This window comes from Microtus oregoni, unplaced genomic scaffold, assembly GCF_018167655.1.
Source record: "Microtus oregoni isolate MIOR12 unplaced genomic scaffold, Mior012 000028F_ref0000031, whole genome shotgun sequence".
NCBI classification, from domain to species: domain Eukaryota; kingdom Metazoa; phylum Chordata; class Mammalia; order Rodentia; family Cricetidae; genus Microtus; species Microtus oregoni.
The window spans coordinates 28,507,091-28,528,314 of NW_024543087.1; the positions used below are offsets into that span (position 1 = coordinate 28,507,091).

Genomic DNA, 21,224 nt, shown 5'->3' on the forward strand with positions numbered 1-21,224 from the left:
GGTCACATGCCACCTTGATGGTCCATGGGAAGGTGTCAGTCTCTACTAAGGTCCAGCAACAGACTGAATTACTTTTCAACCATAGGTAGCTGTCTACAAAGGGCAGTAGAATTTTGCTTTGAAATCCCAAGGCTTTGAATGGTGACTCATTTGTAGGGACTTTCCAGAGCCAGTACTATCAGATGTGCTGGGTCACGGGGCCCGAGGGTCAGAGAAGTTCGCACTGTCTCTTGGATCAATTACAAAGCCTTCTCTTGTTCAGAGATCCTCTCAAACTCACAACTCTTCGGGTCATCCCTACATGACTTTCCTAGGCCTCTTGTAACAGATCGCCACACACGGATTGCTTAAAAACTTAGACATTTATTCTCGTACAGGTCCAGAGGCCAGGAGTCTGCACTCAAGGTCTTACAGTCTCAGCCTGTAAGCATTGAAGGCAAAATGCCCCCTGTGTGTCTCCTCGCTTCTGGCGGTTGTAGCAAGCTATCAGCCTGTGTGTCTCCATTTCCATATAAAGACATTGGTTGTTAAAATCAGGGCTTGCTCTAATCCCCTATGATCTCATCTTAACTTGATTACATCTGCAAAGATCCTATTATCAGGTAAAGCCACATTCATGGGTGCCATATCTTTGGAGGGGTTTATAACTCTACCGTGGTAAATGAGCTGGATCAGCAGATGAAGAACACACCCTCTTACCAGTCTACAGTCACTATATATCGTGCCGTTTGTAGTCTCAGAAGGGGCTGTATGCAACAGCTCACCTCCATCTCCAGGAGGATTACTCGAGAAGCCTCACACTATCAGACTGGACAATTTCCCCAAGGTCCAAAGTTCTGGCATTTTTGTCAGGTTTATTTCCAAGCTCTGACAGGCAAATGTCTTACCATTATGTTCTAAATAATAGCTATCCCTTGCTCACTAGGTCCAAATGTCATCAATGTAATAGACCAGTGTGATGTCTTGGGAGAAGGGAAAGGCAATCTGGGTCCTCAGGGACTAAATTATGACCAGATTAAAAAAGCTGACCTGCCACTGACACAGGACAGGGAAGTGGCACTGCTGGCTTGGCCACCTGAAAGCGAACTACTTCTAGTGGTTTCTAAGAGTTATCAAGAGCAAAGCATTTGTCAGATCAGTAGGTACTGGGGAAGTGATAATATGCTCAGGCCGGTCACAGCTGGGAAGAGGTAGAGCAGGTGTGTGATACACAGATAAAGAGATGGCAGAAATCAACAGTGTTCTGTGTCCAATTCTCCATTCCATGCAAATGTCAGGCCTTGGATTCATAGTCAGGGATGCTCCAGGGGGTGCTTTGCAGGTGCATAGTCTGTCCAGCTATGTGGGTTAGCATGCCTCAGCTCTCCATCTTGTTTACTTTTCTTTCTTGTCTGTAGTGCTCCCATGGGACACTTCAACCACTGGGGTTTCTCTTGGAGACAGTCATGCTTTTCCTCACAGAGCATCTAGAGTCTTGCTGCAAAGAGAACACACCAGAATCTCTATACAGGCGTTAGAGAAATACAAGAGTCAATGGTACCTGAACATTTTCTCCATGAACCCACGATGCACATCTCATCCCTCAAAACCCACATCTCTAACCTAGAACTTTTACCTAAATTTTATCACTGTTATTATTGCTATTGCAACGCTGAGGATCAAAACCACAACCCTGCAAGTCCTGGAAGAGTGCCATGCCACTATGACATACCCTCGCACCCTACTAAACTTTAAATCCACTTACACAGAACTCCTTAACTCTAGAGGTGCTGCATGGGAGCCTCAGTTCCATTTTGTTCAGAACCAGATCAACTGGCTTTTTTGTGAACTGATTCTTTCTTTTGGTTCCCTCCCAAAGGAAAGAATCATCAGTCATATGTAAGCCTTAGACTGGGTGTCATTTTGGTATCTGGATTCCCCGTCCTTCCACATTCCTGCACTTACGACTGTGTGTAGTTTACGTCTGAATTTTATCTAGACCCTACCTTGTTCTCCACCTTCCTGACACTGTAGTGACTTAAATGAGAAATGTCACTCATGATGTCTGAGGACATTATGAACTATTTAGGAGGAGGAGCTTTGGGGGAGGAAGTACATCACTGAGGATGACTTTGAGAGTTGATACCTTCACCATACTTCTGATTCAGTCTCTGCCTGTGTTTGTGATTAAAGGTCTGGCCTCTCAACTTCTTCCTCCAGGTACCACATGCCTCACCCACCAATATGGACTCTCCCTCTCCCTCTGGAACCAGAAGTCAAAATAAACCTTTTTCTTCTACAAGTTGGTCACAGTCTTGGTCACAGCAACAGAAAAGTGCCTGATACTCTTCCTTCTCAGCTAGCAAAATAACACCCACACAGACGAACACTAGGCAGTCCACTGTCTCTGTCCTCGGCACTCCATCTCCACCTGGCCCATGTGATTATCTTCCCTGCCTCAACTATTTCTATAGTCATATTTTATTTATGTTTATTAAATAATGCTTGCCTAATGATCAGAGGTCAGGCAGTGGTGGCACACACCTTTAATCCCAGGATTTGGGAGACAGAGGCAGAGGGATCTCTGCGAGTTCAAGGCCTCCCTGGATGACACAAGATCAATGCAGAAAAAGATACAGGTGGTGGTGCCTTACCTTTAATCCTAGTACTAGGGAGTCATACACCACTAGAGGGAATATAAAATGGGAGGAGAGAGAGGCTTACTCTGCAGTTACCCAGCCTTGGTAGAGGGAAGACTTCTTTAGTGGCTTGACTGTTTTGCTTTTCTGGTTTTCAGATTGAACCCCAGAATCTGTCTCTGGGTTTTTATTATTTGTGTTACATATTTCTCTGCTCACACAGGCTTGTGGTGCTCCTTAGTTTGTTCCACACCCCCAGAACTGTCTCTTGTTTCTCCGTTTCTCACCTTCAAACACATAGTAACCCATGTGGTAACCATGTGGAGTTACCCCCTCCCACTCTCCCCTTCGCAGCATTCTGGTGACTCCACGCCCCCTCCTCCTCATGGGACAGGGATGAGGAGATCTGGAAAGCCTCTCATCTTTCAAGACCTCCCTCAGAGGAAAGCTTTGAAGGCTCTCTTACTCTGCCCTCCCCTCCCCCATCTTGAAGGCCAGGCCACTCTCAGGACAAACCCTGCAAGCTTTTTTATGGCTTTCTCTTACGTGGCACAGAATTCAAGTCTATATCACTATACTCAGATTTTCCTAAACTTCTCAAACTAGTTTAACAGAGAAATCGTGATTATAGTACCATTATAAAAAATTAATAACACAAACCCAAAACCTCACTCCATGTAGTTCTTAATCCTAACACCTGTTGGTCTTCTATCATTCCAGACTGCTTTTCACAAAAAAGACAAGGGTATTCAGGTTTCTCTGTTACTGTGCTCAATATCTGAGAACAGTCTAGAAGGAGGAAGGATTTATTTTGACTCATGATTTGTGTGATTTCAGAGTAAGGACGAGCCCTGTTGATGCACCTTGAGGAGACCAAGCATTGAGAGCCAACTGTATGGAAGAGCAAATTTGTTCACTTCCTAGCCACAGGAAGGGAGGAGGGAAGGAGAATATGGATAGAGGGAGAGAGAGAGAGAAAGAGAGAGAAAACAAGCAAGGATGTACCCTCAGTGACTATTTCCGCTAGCTAGTGAGGTCCCACCTCCTAACATTGTTCTCCCTCTCAAAAGAGCACCGCCAGCTGGTTATGATACATGATCAATGCAAGATCCTGTGGGAATATTTCATATTTAAACCCTACTGATGATAGTCTAGAAATAGTTCCATTTGAGTGCATGCAGATGGGCTAATCAGAGCATGTGATTGCTACAGTGGTCCACAGAACTGGACAGTTTAGGTAACCCTTCCGCTATTGACAGGTATCTTGGAATGTCCCCCAACATTTTTGAAGCAACAAACAATGTCACACTAAAGATTGTTTTATATATTTCCTCATGCATAAACATCAATTATTGGTGTTCTATATAGAGTTACCTTAAAGTAGAAATTCTGACTAGAAGGTGCACAACAGTTAATCCTTTCTTAGACACCAGTTTTTTCTTTTAAATTTGGTCATCTTTTAAGCATTTTTCTCATGTATTGGTAAGAGTTATTTGTGCCTGGCGGTGGAGGCACACACCGTTAATCCTAGCGTTGGGGAGGCAGAGGAATGTGGAGCTCATGAGTTCAAGGCCAGCTTGGTTGTTCTACAAAATGAGTTCCAGGGCAACCACGGCTACACAGAGAAACCCTATCTCAGAAAACCAAAAAAATAAAATAAAATAAATTTTATATTCTGGAGAATAATCCTCAACCTATACACATAACACACACACACACACACACACACACACACACACACACACACACACACATTTATTTTTCCCAGTTAGTTTCTTATTTTCAAATTTGGTTTTATTTAACATAGGAAGCTTTTAATTTTAAAGACATATTTGTATTTGTTTTTAGTTTCTGTCTCAGGAAGACAACATGCTCGGTCACTTGCATGTTTTGAAGTATTATTTACTTTTAAATTTCCTGTTGTTCTGCTTTTTTATGTTTAGTCATTTCCATCCCTTGGGACTGAGTTTTCCATGCATCGGAGGATATTCTCTTTCTTTCATTTTCTAAATTGAAAAGCAATTAGTCCACTCATCCCCAACCCAAATTGAAATGCCGTGTTTCCTAAACTAGCCTTCTAAATATAGCCGCAGGTCTGTTTCTGGACTTTGCACTGATTTTCCTGATCTTGCTTGTTTCTGGGTCAGCAGCACATTGTTCTACTTACAGTCTCCTTTTCCTGTATTTTGCTATCTGATAAGAAACCACTTTTTTTTTTTAAAAAAAATGTGCTAATTATTTGAGAGTGGGGGAGAGTTTCAGTGGCGTTTCATAGTCAAAGACCTTCCGCAGAGTGGTACCGGTGAGTGCTGCGGGGGTCGTAGGTGCTCAGTGCTCTGGGGGCTGCACTTCACATTCCTCAGGTCTCCCAAAGACAAAGACAGCGCTTCCTGCTTTCCAGTCCATTTCCTAGTGTAGCTTAGCTTTTTGCGTGGATTATTTCACGAGAGTTGAACTATTATTTTATTTTGAATAAATAATATGTCTGCCATTGTAAAATTCAAAAGAGACAAAGGTAAAGGCTTACTCCTTCTCATTCCTAACAGCCAAGTACTTGGCTTCCTCACGGTAGCCCAGCCTGCATTCTGCACTTTGCTGTTCTGGCGCAGTGTCCCAGAACTCAGACTACATCAACACATACGATTCTGCTTTATGAAATGGATGTACTGTGATGTATTAGGACGACATCTAAGTTGTTTTAATAAACGCTTTCAATATGTGTAATTTCTCACATATCCAGAATAAAAAGTGTTTTCGGTATAGTCAAATGGAAAACCTGACATTTGAACAATTTTCTTATTTGAAACACTGGTCTGTATCTCTTTGCTCTGTTGTGTGACCAGACATATGAGGTCTACTTGTATGTAATCCTTTTGTAGTAACTGATGAGTTGTTCCTCGTCTATGTGCAGGGTCTAAAATTTGATTGTCCATCCTGTAGGCTTATCCTACTGAACCAAAGAGTCTAAATTTTGTTTTAAACATAGAAGTTAAATTAATATATATAATATATATATATATATATTATATATGGGGTACTTATTTAGTTCAGTGTAATGATGCTTCTGGGGGAGTCTTTTATCTATACATGCATATATACTATGTATATATGCTTATATATCTATGTATTTACTTAAGTATATATACTTATATACTGTATAAGCCTTCTAAGAATGAATAGGCATTGGGCATTTGTATACAGGTTTGAAATCAGTCTTCTCTGGCTTATTCTATATTTTGTGAAACTTTGTAATATTACCTTTTAGCGTTCTTCAACAGTATTTACTCTTGACAGTTGTGTGTTAAGCTTTATGAAACTATCATTTGTGAACATTCTTCAGAAGGACAGTCTCTGACACAGGAACCTGGACAATACTGTTGAAATGTCAGGACACTACCTGCAGAATAAACAGAATGGACTCTAGAAATGCTTGACCCATGAGCCATTTCTTCTTGACTTCTTAGTTGTTCAACTAAAAAAGGTTCCTGGCACTGAATCCTTTGTACTTGTCACTAACCCCCCCCCAAACCCCCCCCCCCCCACACTGCAGGTTCAAATCAGACCAACCAACAAATATTATCTTGGCAATGAGATACAAGAGAGAACAAACCCTCTGCTGGTTAGGTAATGCTATCTTCAGAGACGAGTGTTCATAGACAAGGGAGGGGGAGTTGTCAGAACCAAAGTCATGGTAATGCTTACTGGTAATCTCAACACTTGGGAAGCTGAAGATGCCATAAGTTTGAGACCAGCCTAGACTTCATAATTTTATCTCAAATAAACAAGATGGAGTTCCTTATGCCAGACCTTCCAAAACTAACTAAAGCCAAGGAGCCATGCAGAAATGTTTCTTGTGTACCAGATACAAACTGAACGTGCGCTAACCCTGGTTCCCACTTGTATTCTTCTTATACTTGTTTCAGATGCAGGCACATTTCACTGAGTTGTTAAAAAAAAAGAATGGCAGGTCTCTGTGATTTTTAAAAAAAAGAATGGTAGGTCTCTGTGATTTTTAAAAAAAAGAATGGTAGGTCTCTGTGATTTTTAAAAAAAAGAATGGTAGGTCTCTGTGATTTCAAGCCCAGCTTGAAGGTAGTTCTAGGACAACTGTGTCTGTAAAAAGATCCTGTCTCAAACAAAACAAAACAAAACAAAAAACAAAAAAATAAGCAACAAACAGAAGGAGTGGGGAAATGTAACCAGCCTGCCTGGCAAAAATGAATACATTTTAAAGAGACACTTATGTCCCTCTCTTGGGAGTTTATACTATTAAGACAATGTATATCAAAAAATTAATATTTGCCCAGGAATCTCCTGCTGTGAGAAAAAAACAAACAGAAGCCCTGGTGATAACTGGAAGAGGAATTTGTCCATCAAGGGGGAATCTAATCTCTCTTGGAGACAGATTTGTAGCTTGTTGGTCAGTCTTGCTGGAGAGACTCCAGCAGAGACAATGGTGGCCAGGAACACACCTTGGCCAATCAGGCCCTTTAACTGTTCATGGATCTGAGGCTCGGTTCTGCATATTTCTTGCTTTCTGTTTAAATGCTACTCTCATTTTAGTATTCCGAGTTGGACTTGGGGTTTGTTGGGCATCTTTGTACCACTTCCAAAATGTGGCTACATTGAAAATGTCCTTTTATCCTGCTTTCCACTATAAACAACCATTCCACACATGACATTAGTAGTGCAGGGAGGACTTATAATTTCAGTTTTGATTTATATCATTAGATTGATCTCTAAAAAGTTTTGAGAAAGTTCATGGTGACTAAAGATCATAATAACATTTGATACTGGGTTTCAGGCCTGCTCAGACATATCCATGTATTATGGGAAGCACCATAGAGGCTCTGGACAGGGCCACAATAGTGAGTCAAACTCTGTGTGTGTGAATGCGCATGTGTGTGATGTACCCATGTTAAAAAGTTCAAGGAAGAACCAGTCATCTAATTAATGAGAATTCTGGTTCAAGCTCTAATAATGAAGGAAAATATTAGTAGCTTGAATAAAGAACTTGTGCCTTTATTATTCATTAGAAACTGGCAGTAAATAATAGCTTTGCATTTCATAGTTATGAGGCTGCTAATCAAAGCCCAGGGCATTGCTTAAGATCATAATTCATTATCCTTCACAGCGGTAGCATAGCGAGCCTTGCCTTTGTGAATCGCTAACTGGGCACTAGCCTCTGCTAGGGTGGAAGGCTGGTAATCACATCGCAAGATGAGAATATTGTCTCACATATGGGATGGGCTATGATTGGGATCCTACTCTTGGATCCAGCCTGGTGGAGGTTATCCCCACTGCCCTGTCGGCAGTAGTTCATGATGGCACGTTGAAAGAGAGCTTGTCTCTTACCGAGAAACCATGGGGTGGCAGAGACTAGCTTTGTTCTAACTCACTGTTCGTGAGTTGGTGTTGGCTTTAGAATGCTCCCTCCCCTCCATACCTTACTTTATTTCATCTGGTAGGCCAAATTTTTCTTCCTTCCACTTCCTGTTTCCATTACCATTGGAATTTTTGGACGTCTCCCCCACCCCCTTAACACAAACAAATACCAAATTTACGGCTCTTGCTTCCACTTGACGGGGGCAGAAATAAGATGAATCCTCATCTTCTGGACCTCTTTCCTTCCTCCTTTAGTGTCTTCTCTATTTTTAAAACTTCATAGATTCTGGTCATTTCTGGTGGGATGAAAGGATGCTGTGCCACTTGGCTTGACTCAGTTTCCCTTGTTTGCGACATCTTCCCAAGATTTCTTTATTCCTTCAATGACTTGTTGCTCCAGTCCCTTTACCTGTTCATGGATCCGAGGGCCCATGCATCTCCCTTATGCTAGCATTTAGTACCTGCTGCACCCGTTTCTCTACAGACAAGAGTGTAGAGCTCTCACTTAGCCTGGTCAGAGGAGATGCCTTGAAATGAATCAGTAACCAACACGATCATACTCCATAACAAAGTTTTATTAGGATGATGTCAAATTAGAAAACTTCTCTCCTTGCCATATTTACCTGACATGACAAGATTTTCCTTAGCTGAATATAAAAGTTTCCCCCAGTCTCTACTACTTGGGAGCAAGAAAACGGACATGCAGAACAGTATACCTGATATCACAGGTCTAAGGCCTACGGGGTGCTCAGCGAAGCATGCATTATCTTTAAGCTTTGGGCCTGAGAAAGACATCATTCTCCATGTCCCTCAAAAGCAAGGCCATCAGGTCTTGGGCTCCCAAGTCTGAAGCCTGCTCTTCGGAGCTCAACAGCAACACCTGCATTTCATGAGAAGCTAGGCTTGAGGTATCTTTTGACTTCAAAGGCACAGGTCATGCAGCTGAATTAAAAGCTATTGTGTTGGTCTCTCCAATGAAGATTTGAGCCACACCGACAAGGGGTTGGTCCGGATTGGTGCTTGTCCTTGGTGCCTCAATGTGGCCTAAATGCCACCAGCCCTATTATTTTTGTCTTTTTGTTGTCATCCAGTCACCAATATTGGAATTGCAAGAGGTCAGGGCCTCTGCACAGTCTCCCCCATATGGAAGGGTCATGCTGCAAAATATGACTTGCCAGCATGCAGAGGGAACCTGCTTCAAGAGCCAAGAAGCTCCTCCAGTACACACAAGGGAGGGAGGCTTATCATCTGAGGAAAACACAGCATGTGGGAAAGAAACCAGCTTTCCCTGGAAAGAGTCCCCTTAGGCTGGCAAGAGGCCCTGTGCTTAACACAGACACACCTGGAGGCAAGCAGCTCTTTGGAGTGGTGGGAAGAACCGTATGGACAGAGTGCCAGCAAGGACAACAGGGCCTCCAACTCATGCAAATACTCTGAGGCCATCGAGAGTGAGCACTGAACACTCACTCGGCTCTGAACATAGCCCTAGAGTCGGTTAGAACAAGTGGAGTCAGGTCCTAAGAGATAAGAATTATCGCTTTTGCGCAGGGGCTCTTTCTTCGTGTTATTAATGCTCCATAATTAAGGGAAAAGAATCCAAAATCCACGCAAAGGGCCTGGAGAGCTGTCTGAGGAACAGGAGGAGGTGCCCCCCCCCCCAGACACCCCGCACATCTGGATCATCCCAAAGGCCTTACTCTCCTGGCCCCCAATCCAGCAGTAAAAATGGCTGTCATAATTAAATGAGGTTACATAATACAGAGGGAAGGTAATGAATTTTCATTTCTGAAGGCACGGGAGGATACATGTGACAAGGTTTTGATTCTGTCCAATTTATGTTCTTAATACTCTTTCTGTCTCTCTCTGCGTCACCTCTTAGGCTGTTGGCATTCCTCAGTGGTCTTGCGTTACTTGTGATGCATCTGCCCTTATCATGCCAATTAGTCCATCTTGGGTTGACCCTGAGTCTGCTCAAGTTTGAGTTCATAGCCTCCCAGGCCCAGGTCTCCCTCATAGATGTTTTCCTTGCCTGGGGTCTGGAATGAAGGCTTCTGGTCTAGAGCTAGCGTTGTGGCAGGACTGCTGGGGGAGGAGCCTGGCTCCTGGTAATTCATGGCAAGTTCATCTTGGTTTACGATACATTCCACATCATCCTCTTTCAGTTGCTCCTGGTTTGGAGAGAGAGAGAGAGAGAGAGAGAGAGAGAGGTCACTTCATGATGAAGGCAGAAAACAGGATCCCCATTGTGTAAGCAAATAGATTTTGTGTGTGTTATATACACACACACACACATACATACATACATACATACATACATACATGCATGCAGGTGGAGGCACAGGTTGACATCAGGTGTTTTTAATGACTTTCTACCCCCCCTGCCCCCCCCCCCGCCTTTTTCAAGCAACTTTCTCTTCTCTTGCTAAACCTGGGCTCACCAGTCTGGTTAGACTAGCTGGCTAGTGAGCTCTCTAGGGATCTACTCGTCTCTATCTCTTTAGCGCTGGGATTACAGGCGCATGGCTGGTGCTGGGGATCCCCCCTCGGGTCTTCATGTTTGCACAGCCCATACTTTACTGCCTGGGGCCTCTCTCCAGAACTGGAGACCCCCTTTTTCTTGGAACTAATTTTACTATGGCCCATCTGTGCTTGTTCGTGGCACAGCATTCTTTGCGTCCTCATGAAAACTTGCCTTCCTACACAGCCTCAAAGAGTCTCCAAGCCCAAGGTCAGCAGAGGCCCATGACCCATCTCCTTGGGCTGAGTGGAGAAGAATGGGATTTGGTGGATTTTCTTTACTGGCACCCAGGAAGGTCGGCTAGAATCAAGACAGCCAAATCCTATGTTCTAAAAAAAGTTCCATCCCTGAAGAGAGGGAGGAACGATAATATGAGCAAAGGGGTCAAGATCATAATTGGGGTACCCATGGAAATAGCTGACCTGAGCTCACTGAACTCCAGACAGACAGAACCTGTATTGGATCAGAATAGGCCCTCTGAAAACGGGTGAGAGTTGTGTGGCTTGGGCAGTCTGTGGGACCAGGATTTATCCCTACTGCTTGAACTGGGTTTTTGGAGCCCATTCTTTTTGGAGGGAAACCTTGCTCAGTCTAGATATGGGGTGGGGGTGGGGGGTGAGGAGGGCCTTGGTCCTGCCTCAAAGTGATGTGCCAGACTTTGTAGACTCCCCATGGGAAGACTTACCCTCTCTGAGGAGTGGATGTGGGAGGGGGTGAAGGGAGCAGGAGGAGGGGAGTGAGTGGGAACTGGGACAGGCATGTAAAATGAGAAAAGATTGTATTAAAACAAAAAAAAAAGTCCCATGCTGATTTTGAAGGGCACCTGCCTTCCAGCAAAGTCTTGCTGCTGAAGATGTCAGATTTCACTTTAAATGGGGTTCCAGGACATTTTTTGAGACAAGTGTCACAAGGCTAGGAATGACTGGTATTGACCCTAGAGGACAGGATAACATCAGAAATAAATAGATCTGACCAGGAATGGTCACCTCAGCCAGAGTGCCCCCTGAAGGGAGTGGCATCTCAACTCATCTTCCATTGACTTGGGAGGATGACAGCAAGTCAGAATACAGCAAAGGTTGGCTGGGTCACCTTAGGACAGGGTTCCCACCTTTAGCCTACTCTGGGAGCATCTGAGAGCTATTTTAAAACAGACGTGTTGTGTGAGGATTGCTTCTATCACACTCCTCGGGGAAGCCCCCAGCTGCTGCGGTTGTGGAGAGAGAGAGCCTCCTGTAAGGGAATGCTGGCTGACGGCTCCTTAGGCCACTTCCAGCTCTCCGACTCTGCTCTTCTTCAGTTGCCTGACACTCGGATTTGCTGGGAATGACTCTAATTGCTTCTCAGTAGGTTTTTTATTCTACTCCCCTGAGCTATAAAGCACAGACCTAATATTCAAAACTTCAAAACACAGCAGTTTGTGAAGAAGCATCACTTTTACATTTTCTAAGTTCATTTTATGATTAAAGATATTGGCAAAAAATAAAAAAAAATGCCTTTTTAAAAAAGAAGAATAAGCCACCATCAGCAACAACCGAGCAGAGAAGAGAAATACTTCTTGGTGCCGTGATTGTCAAAGAACGCTTCCTCCTCAAGATAGAGAGGAAGAGCCCTGAGGTCTCTAGCTCATCAGTTACTCACCCGGCTTGCCCCACCTGACCGTTCACTCACCCCATAGGCCTGTGGACTGGTGAGCAGCCGGGAGACGGGGCCACACCATGCAGGCAGCGTAGTGGTCAGCGGAGGACCCGAGTGGGTTAAGATGGGCTTCAGATATCTGGGGTGGGGGCTGTTAAGGAAAGCTTGTCAAAAGGAAGTTAGACTTTCATTTCTCTCGCAGCAGAAACCTTTGCCTGTTGCCCAAACAGACAGTTATGTTCACCTTTAAATCTTCTGCTCCCTCATTTAGGAAGCGATTTGGCCTGCAAGAATTGCTGATTTTAATCTTTGCTCTACGCACTGTTGTGGCTCTCCAGACAGCCTTTCAGAGTGCAGAAATGGCGAAGGGGCTGCACACGTTAGAGAGAGATGCAAAGATCCCCCTTGGTCCCTCCAGCCACCACACCACGGCCAGTCTGCTTAGAGAATGCATTCAGAAGAACCACCTAGAACAACAGCATAAAAAGTGTGTTTCCTAAAAATTGACTGTGAGCACACATGTGCATGCACATGCGCGCACGCACACACACACACACACACACACACACACACACACACAGTAAGGGGGAGAGAGAGAGAGAGAGAGAGAGAGAGAGAGAGAGAGAGAGAGAGCAGTCATTTCCACAAAGAAGCAAGAGGTATTTCCACAAAATGCTCAGCTATTTCAGAATTGGGTAGTCAACATGGAATGTTCTCCAAGATTCTTCATTTTCAGTATTCAATACAGTCACTTTATACATCAGCACACTTCTATACAAAATTATGCGAATCAGCTGCTGCTAGGTTTGTTCTATTGTCTAGCACTTGTCTTTCCCATCTCTTCATCCCAAAGTGCTCTAACCAGTTAGAAGGAAAACCTGTTCATCTGAAGCCATTGTGTTTCCCTCCAACCTATCAATAACAATGTCTGTAGGAACCACCCATACCTGGAGAACACCTCTTCCCCTCCTTTTACCTACTTGCTATAGGAACAGAGCGAGGAGCTCTGGTCCTCTCTGACTGCAGATCACTTAACAGTAAAGCATCGATGAAGCTGGGAATCATGGGAACACGGCCTAGGCGTGCCGGAAGGGAAATGGCTGATACGATGTACAAGCCAGTCTGCAGTGCTGCATGTAAATGGGAAGCTTGCTTCCTGTAAGATGAGCGGCTGGTAAGACCAGCTTAGGGGCAGGGAAGAAATTATCCTTCAGAGACTGCCTTTGCTGTCACATCTTGTAAGCACATACACAAATCTGAAAGCCCTTGATGATATCCTATTAATTTTCATTAGAGTGTTATTTCCTTCATTTTCTGGATGAAGGGATCAAGGCCTAGAGATATAATAATTTTATATAACCTAAAGTCTTCCTTTGGCAACTTTGGTTGTGAGCCTAGCCTTTAATGGCTGAGCCATCCTTCCATGCCCCACCACCAAACCTCTCTGTCTTATTTAGTGTTTTATTGCTGTGAAGAGACACCATGACCATGACAACTCTTATAAAGGAAAACATTCAATTGGGGAGGCTTACAGCTCAGAGGTTTAGTTCATTATTGTCATGGTGGGAAGAATGGTAGCATACAGGCAGACATGGTGCTGGAGAAGGAGCTGAGAGTTCTGCATCTTGTTACACAGGCAACAGAAAGTGAATTAAGACACTAGACCTTGTTTGAGCTTCTGAAACTTCAAAGCTGGCCCCCAGCAACACAGTTCCTCCAACAAGAACATACCTACTCCAACAAGGTCACACCTCCTGTAATGCCAAGCATTCAAACACATGAGTCTACGGGAGCCATAAACCACCACAAACTCCTTGGGAACTTATCAAGACAGAGTCAGGGATGGCAGGTGATCCACAGAGTTCTCTAAAAGTGAACTTTGGAGTGCCTTTGTGCTGGTGAGCGAAGCCCCTCCTGAGCCAGGGTAGGACATGGTGTCCTGCCAGGGTTTACCATACACATGGGCCCTTGAAAATCTGTGGGAAGACTTTTTACTGGCTAACTGAAGAGCAAGGAACACCGAGCCAACTTGGTTTCTCGAGGCCTAAGTGGCGGTACCTCAACAGTGTCCTAGGGGTGCCACCGTGGTCAAGGCTCTAGGAGTGTGAGCGAGGCCCAGGGAACCTGTAGCATGCTGAGAAGCAAAATCAACAAAACAGTATTATTTAAGTAAAGCACAAATTTAAAGTTATGTCAAAAACATTCTTTTAATCCTGATGAAGTACCTCTTTAAATTATGAACAATACTTCTAGAGCAAACCCTTAAAGGCTAAATTCTAAGGTTTTTTGGGGGGGCGGGGAGGGATATTAGAACCTAAACCAAACAGAAGCATTTAGCTCCTTCTGGACAGGGTTTACAATTATTCAAAGAAGACACGGACAGGAACATCAGCTATACTGAACAACTGATGATCCAGTTATTAACCCATCCAACTCTCAGACTTACTATAGATATTCACTAAAGTAACATAAACAGAAGAGTTTCATACTTACGCTTGCTATTCAGATGCTACTTTTTATGGTATATAGGATTAAGCCTAAGGTTTCATTCATGTTGGGAAGAAACCCTACCATTGAGGTAGCTACACCTTTTAGCCTGCTTTTTACCTTTATTTTGAGATGGAGGAAGTGGGGAGTGTCTCAATAAGTTGCCTATGCTTGCCTTGAACTGGTGGTTTTCCTGCCTCAGTCTCTCAAGTACCTGGGATTCTATGCTTTTGCCCACCGGGCCTGGAACATTCGTCTGACTTATAAAATTTGTTTTTGATGTTCTAGTCCTTGTCTAATAGTGCGGATCAATAGTGAGGGTAAACACGGCTGCCACTCCAGGACTGGTGCAGCATTGGGATTTACGGGCTCTGAAGCAGATCTTGTGCCTGGACAGCTGTGTTGATTGAAAACTACCGAGTAAGGGCTAGCAGGAAGGGATGAGGGAGGAAGTGGTGGGAAGCCTCTGCTGGCACACGACTCCTGGCAAGCATGAGATGCCCTCTGACTATTCTGTGGTGGTATGAACCCCAGAAAGCAGGACCTCTTGAATGATGGGAGATATGAAGCTCCATGCATTGCCACAGAGATGTGGGTGTACTCCCCAACATCTTTGTTTGCCTAGTGATGGCTGTATAGGATGTGCTCTGCCTCTGGTACAGGATGATATTCAAAGGTGGTGTGGGGTGAGGGATAGAAGTAGCTTCTTCATGAGTTTCTGAGAAGAATGAGAAGGCTGATGCATGAGGTTTTTCTGAGGATGGAAGGCCAAGAGAGGTCAAATGAACAACTTGAGCTTGAGACAGCGGAGATCCCAGGAAGAGTGGTGATGACACAAAATAAGAAATTACCTTTGTGCTTCACTCTCTCGCCCACCCCCACCCCACTCCCTCCCTCCCACTTGTTTGTGATCACAAGACAGAGACGAGCACCCACAGAAGCAGAGTAGCGATGTGTGAGAAGACGGAAGGCTTCATTTCCAGGCTGTAGCACCCTTGGGTGCAGGGCTATTCCTTTTATTTGTGGATAGTATTAACCACCCAATAAATGATTGCTAAATAATAAAGACACCAGCTAAGTGAGGGCAGATAAAGGCTCAGGGGAACCCAGCAGACCTGGCCTGAGACTGTGGACTCTTCCCTCACAGCGTTCTGCCCTCTCCGAGAGACGGACTAACTGGACCTGCCTACTAAAATGATGGAGTGGAATCGGGGGAAGCAGCAACTTTCTGGTTCTTCATTGCTAAGCAGTATCGGAAAAGCAGCTGGATCTCCAAGGTTACCTGAATTATTAAAAAGCAAGAAAAATCTTTTGATCTACAAAAAAATCCTCCACAGCAGATTTTGCAGAATGTGTTATTTTTCTCATTAGGGCTCTGGTGTGTGTTTTGGGAGGCAGAGTCCTCAAGGGGCATTTGGCTATGGCTACTTTTGCTTCCCTTGTAAACTGAGAGTGTGCTGAGACAAAATGCTAAGCCCTTGGGGGAGACCAGGGGCTTTTCTCATTTTCAAAGGCACTAGTGGTTTGATTCAGGAATGAGTGCAAGCAGGAACCCAGGCTGAGATTGAACGCACACTCAATAGGAAAGGCCATTAGCAAATGCCTTTCTCCTTTGGCCAGAGATACTAGAGCAAAATTCTGTGTCCATTTGCACTAACAACTGACGTACCCAGCCGCAGGAAAGCCTCTCATCTCTGTTTTGTGTTGAGGCTTGGGTTACTGGGGATCATCATGCTTTATTCATTTTAAGTTGCTCCAACTAATGGATGTTCACTGGTGTTTGCGCCTTGTCTAAGTGACTTTTCACAGATCGGTGACAAGCAAAGACCCGGCTCATCTTCCCCCTTTAAAGCCCCATTACCCCTTTGTATGGACTCTAGATTTGTTTTCTTTCTCAGAGTCCTGTGTTGATTAAAAGTCCTTGCTTCAATGTGATGGTAAGTAGAGACAGAGGCTTTAAGGGCTAAGTGGGATGTCATGAGGTCATCAGTGTATATCATGAGGTCATCACGTGTGTCATGAGCTCACAGTGTGGGTTTCCCATGCTGTGATTAGTGTCCTCAGAAAACTTGACCATGCTGCCATCTACTCTTAAATCTTCAGTTTCCAGACCAGTGAGAACATAAATTTATGTGTTTTGAAACCAACTAGTCTATGGTATTTTGTTATAGAAGTCATAGTGGAATAAGACATCTATATCTCCAGCCCTTGCGTCTGGATTTGAGATCCTTGTAAGCTTGTTTCTTGTCATACAATTTTGTTCTTATGTACCAAACTAGGGAAAGACAGGGACACTGAAGCTGGGTGAAAGTGACGTGAGAGGGTGGAACGCTCCTTCCCAGCTGCGCCCCTTGTGTCCCCTAAAACTAGCCTCAGAACTCCACTCGCCTAGAGAACCTTGTTACACATTCTGAGTGCAGAGATCTCTAGAGATTTGGATTCAGAAGCACTGGAGCTCCAGAAAGGGTGTTGTCATTTAACCAGCTGGTCTGGAACTCACTCTGTGAACCAGGTCAGTTTCAAATTCATGACAGACATTCTTTCTCAGCCTCCCATGTGCTAGGATTACAGGGATGAGCCACCATCTCGGGCTTTATTTATTAATTTTTAGGGACTCTTTTATTATTATTATTATTTTTAACAAGCAATGCAGCCGACCAAGGATCAGGCAAGTCTGGAACACAGTGGAGTCTCTTTGGGATACATACTGCCACCATTTCCTATAAACCTTACAGGGGAGGGCAATGAGGATACCTTTTTATCCATACATTTACAAAGCTCAGGATGAGGGCAAGAAGCAGCCTACTTGGCCCTGAGCCCATGTCTACGCAATGGCCTCTGATGGTTGTTTTATCTTTTCTGAGTGACGATACAGACACTTGGCCTGAGACAATGAATTCTTGATGTTGGTCTTGGATTATCAGAGCATCAGATCTTGGCTTGTGTGGAAGAAAATTCTGCCCTTTCTGGGAGCACTCACATGAGCCTGTAATGTACTGGCTTGGTAAATGGATGACATGCTTGCCAGGACCCAGTTTTACACAGAAGAAAAGTGCGTGTCTCGAGGTCAGGTCTTTAGGAACACTCTGCCCACTCATTTCTAAGTATTCCCATTTATCTTGTTTTCTCAATAGTAGAGGCGGGTGCTATAGTCCCATTTTATAAATCAATAAGCCTGGGAGCAGACAACTTTCTGAGTTCCAGTCTTTTTAACCTACTATTAGCTGCATTTCCTGAGTACTTTAAGCTTCCAGTGCCAGCTTGCCAGCAGAGATAGTGAGGGATGAATGCCAGGTGGGTGAGAAGGGTAAGTGCATGCTGGACTGGATGCCAAATTGACTCTCAGCCCTTAGGTTCCTGCAGAATTCCTGGGTCCTACATGTTCTAGCTCTCGCCCGTCCGAGCCCCGCAGTTCTGTTTGCAGAGCATGCAGGAACAGGGCTAGCAGAGGACACCCAGACTCGCACACCCCCAATTGTTCTTTGATTCCAGTATACCCTTTCTGTTTGGTTCTAGGGAAATGCAGCCTAACAAACTGTGTCCTTCCTCTTCCCTCTGGATATGTCAGATTGTATCATCCGATGCTCACTGTCTTGCCTTGATGGTTAAGCATGTAATGGGCCATTGCGCAGAGTTGGCATGTGGGGTTCAGATGGAAGGAAGGGTTCTCCTCCATCGCTCAGCTCCCTGGCTGAAAGAGGAATCCTAGCTGTGCAGTGTGCTTGCAGAGACTGGCTGGCTGGAGCCACGTCTTCACAGCAGCCACTCTGAAGAAAAATCAAAGGACAAAATCCCCCCGCCCCCAGATCATATGTCATGTTCTGGCTTTAAAACAATAGAAAGGCAGGTGACACTAATTCATTCACAGAATCACATATGCTCTTTTGTTCAACATTTGTGCATTCCATTCAGAGGAAACTGCCCTAGACTGCAGGGCCACAAAGGAAGAAACAAATTCCTGAATAAACACCTTCAAGGGCCCTGGATTGCCTAGAGGAAGCCAGTGCCAGGTTAGCGGAAACCCTTTTAGTCTAGGCCCTGAGCTCTGTCCCTCACATAGTCTTCTGCTGAGACCCCTCTAGTCTAGTCTCTGAGTTCTGTCCCTCACATATCCTTCTGGAGAAGGCTGTTCAAGCCCAAGTGGTGTGCTTCCTCCTCCCAGGAGCCTTCTTTAGACCTGCCCTCCCGAACGGTTTCAGGTCCACAGAGCTTTGACCACCACGTGTATCTGCCTGTCTGAAAGCATTGCCATGTTGCTTCAAAACTGTTTACAACACGATTGTCCACTCTAGACTCTCACCTCCTTGATGGCAAGAACTTTATTATATTTGGTTTTTTTCCCTCTAGTGATGAGGATCGAACTCAGGGCCTTGTGTTACCAGGTGAGCACACTTGATTATATTTTAAAAGGATTTTCAATATAGAGAGGAAGAGGGAATTGCCAAACCTTTTAAATCTAACACATAGGTTAATAAATCTTCATAAAACAAGAAACCATGCCCTCTTGGAAACACAACTTGGTCATTCACCTGCAAAATCCCTTGCCCGTGTTGCATCCTCATCCAAGTGTCCCTCTCCTCCCACAGGGACCTGATGTCCTGATTTTTATATGAACAATGTTCTGGAGTTTGCACTATAGTTTTTATCACCCATAAGTACGTTCCTGCACACTACAGTTTCTCTTGCCCTCTATGAAAAGAGTGTACGTCTTCTGATTCCTGGGCTCCTCCCCAACATTTTCAGGTGTTTTTCCAGCCTACCTGCTGATGATCTAGTTGACCTCGGGCAATCCCACAGTCTGCATTGTGCTGACTGGAGCTCACGTGAAAGTCAAACTTTCTTCTGCCCTGGGCACTTCCTGCCTATTTCCAGGTGTATCAGATCCAAGCTCTGTTCCTACCCTTTTGTCGCCCTTGGTGTGGTCCCAGCAGTCACCAACTGACTGACAGGTAAAAAACAGGTCATCTGAATGCGTATTGGGAATTTCAGACTAATGAAATTCTATCTCTAGAGTAGTTTTAATAGGTAGACTATTTAAAGAGGCGTTCATTCATTTGGTGCATTCGATGGGGCACTTGCCATGGAAGACATGCCCGAGCCATTCCATGTGTCCGCCAGTGTTTAACAGAAGGATTCGTTTCCTCAGTGTTTCTAAAAGTGACCATTGTTTTTGGTTAAATATCATTGTGAAGTGCTAAGTTTAAATTTATTTGATTCTAGTCATTATTGCTGATGTTCAAATTGACCCATCTTTGATTGATGAGTCTTTTAAGACACCTCCCGAGTCTTAGTGACAGGACTCCGGTATCGTTTTTCTTTTTTTTTGAGACAAGATCTCACTATGTATCCCTGGCTGTCATTCATAGTGATCTGAATTGACCTCAAATTCAGAAGAGATCTGTTTACCTCTATTTCCAGTTTCATTATCTTTGACATCATTCTTATCATCTGTATGACTATTGTCTTCAGATTCATCTGATACATATCTTGACTCATACCTTAGATCAAAGATTTCTCTGAAATTTCCTATTTTCTTTTAGTTAAAAGGTGGTATTTCAAAACCAGACTCTTGATACTTCCGGATTGCTACATACAGTGGAATAGAAGTAAATGACATCGATCTTCCTGTTTAAGTTAAACAAATAAATAGTTAACACATACATATGACACACACATACACATACCTAAATACATACATACATACATATGCAGTCTGGTTTGGAGCGCTTCATCATATATATCCATGGGGCAAGTACTTTTCTCCTAGCTAATTTTAGGACACTAATTTGATATGGTTGAGTGTGGAGCTGGGGGAGGTTGTGTGTAATCTGCTTTTATCAGCGACCCTTATGTATTTCAGGCTCAGTATCTCCTGCCTTCCTACGGATACTTCCACCTGAAGTACCAGTTTCTAATTATTCAGAACATGATGAAAATAATTAGAATTTTCCATAATTATTCATTTGTTATCTCCCATACTGCACACAGAGCAGACACAGAATATTTCTGTTGCCACCGTAATAATTACCCAAAATGTTAATTTTTTGCATATTCTGTTTTTTTTTGCATTAACACCTCTTTTGTATTTTAGTTTCCCATTTACAAAACACTATAGTAATGATAGATAGCGGTCCCTTATTTATATTGCCTGAATGTGTGGCTATTAATATTTCCCTAGTCCTAGCTGTTCAAGTGCTGTGCACCAAATGCTCCCCATCCAATCTTCTGTCAATGCGCTCACAAGTCATTTAGATTGAAACGTGTTATTCAATCGATTTCTCAGGAAAGGCTCATGGGATCAATATTCTCTGAGCTCTTGTATATTGATAACATCAGTGCCCATTATATTTTGAAAGTCAATTTTTCTGGAAATAAAATCATTTGACTTACTTTCTTTGAGTATCTTAAATATATCACTCTCTTTCTTTTGACACAAGAAGCTGCTCCTGAACGCATAATGAAAATGTAAATCGTGTTTTTCTCCTCGATGCTCAAAGGGCTTTTCCCTTAGAATTTATTAATATCACTAACATTTGTCTGATGCTGTCTGTTCCAGGCTGATGGTCGTAGGCATGAGGGAT

The 21,224-nt window shown here is 43.8% G+C and overlaps 1 protein-coding gene across 3 annotated transcripts in view; it reads right to left on the bottom strand.

Moving 5' to 3' along the window:
* Nucleotides 1–373: 373 nt before the first annotated feature.
* Nucleotides 374–21,224, bottom strand: part of Slc9a9 (solute carrier family 9 member A9) — a 555,668-nt gene continuing 534,817 nt past the window's right edge. For 2 of the 3 annotated variants that reach the window (XM_041677479.1, XM_041677480.1), the window contains exons 15-16: nucleotides 12,190–12,295; nucleotides 8,569–10,171 (exon numbers count right to left, since the gene is read on the bottom strand). In XM_041677479.1, the coding sequence (XP_041533413.1) occupies nucleotides 9,944–10,171; nucleotides 12,190–12,295 (334 nt within the window). In that variant the 3' untranslated portion in view covers nucleotides 8,569–9,943. Of the gene's footprint in view, nucleotides 1,478–5,876; nucleotides 6,016–8,568; nucleotides 10,172–12,189; nucleotides 12,296–21,224 lie in introns of those variants that run through there. The other variant, XR_005976519.1, reaches the window with a different exon arrangement.